The sequence below is a fragment of the Zeus faber genome, assembly GCF_960531495.2.
Source record: "Zeus faber genome assembly, chromosome: 2".
In the NCBI taxonomy this organism is placed as follows: domain Eukaryota; kingdom Metazoa; phylum Chordata; class Actinopteri; order Zeiformes; family Zeidae; genus Zeus; species Zeus faber.
The window spans coordinates 32,667,986-32,669,985 of NC_137189.1; the positions used below are offsets into that span (position 1 = coordinate 32,667,986).

Sequence of the window (2,000 nt, forward strand, 5' to 3'; positions counted from 1 at the left end):
CATTTGTGTATGTATAACAGCAATACAACAGCCCCCATTCTAAATGATCTGATATATAAACAACATTTATGATGAGGCATTGTGACAGAAACAGAAATGTATATGATTTCAATGATATCTCTGGAAAGAAGAAATGTAAACCCCTTCACCCAGCAACCCCATCACCCAGCATTACCACAAATGATAATGAAATAAAATATCTGAATATATCTTAAAGCACCTTGGCCTCACAGGAGTCAGGTTTTAATATCTGTAGAGTGACGATGAGTTTCATTGCTTTTCTAAACCAGGGGTAGAAGAAAGCATAGATCAGTGGGTTCAGACAGGAGTTAATGTATAACAACCAGGCCACAAATGCTGATGCTGACGAATTGCTGGATGTATTCTGTCCCGAGAATGCTGGGTAATAGTACGGACAAAAACAGATGAGAAACACAACAACAACCACGCCCAGGGTTCTAGCAGCTTTCCTTTCTGATTTCCTTGCCACCACAGTCCCCCCGGTGCCCTGGGTAGACACAGTTTGAGAAAGAATGTGGCGCGCCTGGGAAATAGCCACCACAAACACCCTTGTGTAGAGAACAACCACGACTGTCACAGGGATTAAAAAGGTGATCGTCAGGTCAACAGCCCCTGAAATGTACCCAATGACTATAATACAGTCTCCCTGACACAAACTGTTCTTCCACGGCGCTATGAGATTCTCTTTCAGAACCAGGCAGTTGAAAAGAATCGAGCACACCCAGCAGAGGCAGACAGAGATTTTAACCCTGCCGAGGGTAACTGTGGCAGGGTAGCGCATAGGGTTGCAGATGGCAACGTAACGGTCGACAGATATTAACAACATGTTCCCCACAGAGGCAGAGGTCAGGATGAAGCTCACACTGTAGTAGAGGGTGCATGCATGGTAACCAAAGAACCAGCAAGCCCTGATGGAGTGGAGGCCTTCGATGGGCATTATCAGCAGGCCTATAAAGAAGTCAGAGCAGGCCAGGGAGAGCAGCACCAGGTTGGTTGGGGTGTAGAGTTGCCTGAAGTGGGTGATGGAGATGATGACGAGCATGTTGAGGGCCACAGTGAGCAGTGCCACCAATAACAGAACCGTGCAGAGCAGCATGGCCTCAGCTGGGGAACGCAGGGCCCTCCTGCAGGAGGTGTTGAAGAGTTGCGGGAAGCAGAGTTCGGTCGCCTCAGAAGTTTCCATTGTGCAGAGAGCATAGAGACTGATGGGGAAGGAGAGGCGAGGTGAAGAGGTGGGAGGTAGAGCAGAAGACAGCAACGAGCCTCAGGTGCTTGTCTTATTTATTTCTCATACCAAATGTCCGTCCTCCCCTTCTCTCTGTCACTGTCTTAACTCTGTCTTCATTTGTCTCTCTACTGCCCCCTCCCTCTCTCTCTCACTTTCACCTCTTCCTCACTACTCCCAAACCTTCCCTTTCCATGTCTTCTTTTAACTCTATGATCCTATTCATCAATCACAAAACTGGAAACGAAAGAAGGGACTGTAGTGAATGTCAGAGGAATAATTCAGCAACATATAAAAACAAAAGGCTGCATTCCTCAATACAGAAAAACTCAAATTACTCTACATTCCAGCCTCCAAACAGAACAGGAATATGTAGGAAAAAACTTGTGCTGTTATGGCCTGAAATATTTTGGTTTTATTCATTCCAACATAAGCTCCAAGCTCTAAAAAATATCGCACAGTAGCGCAATAATTCTTAACTACCGTTTGCATTTTGAGGGGAAGAAATTAATTTACATTCAAGTTACATTTCCTCGTTTAAAAACGTATAAAAACTACAATGCTCATTGCCACGGAAAACTCTTCAAGAAGCATTTAGGTACAAAATGAAAGTCAATTTAAACGGGACCTATTATGCAAAACTCACTTGTGCTATGTGCTTGTGCACATACATGTGGGTCTCTGATGGGCCTACTGACACACAAACTGTGAAATATGATAATTCAGTCCGTTTTTTGAGAGCTGTGTATTTCAG

General features: G+C 44.5%; 1 protein-coding gene across 1 annotated transcript; it reads right to left on the reverse strand.

Annotated features, from left to right (window-relative positions):
- Positions 1-211: 211 nt before the first annotated feature.
- Positions 212-1,204, reverse strand: LOC307247747 (trace amine-associated receptor 13c-like; the record flags this gene model as incomplete). Its single annotated transcript, XM_080023869.1, has 1 exon — positions 212-1,204. The coding sequence occupies one exon, from the start codon at positions 1,202-1,204 to the stop codon at positions 212-214; it is 993 nt and encodes a 330-aa protein (XP_079879995.1).
- Positions 1,205-2,000: the final 796 nt, after the last annotated feature.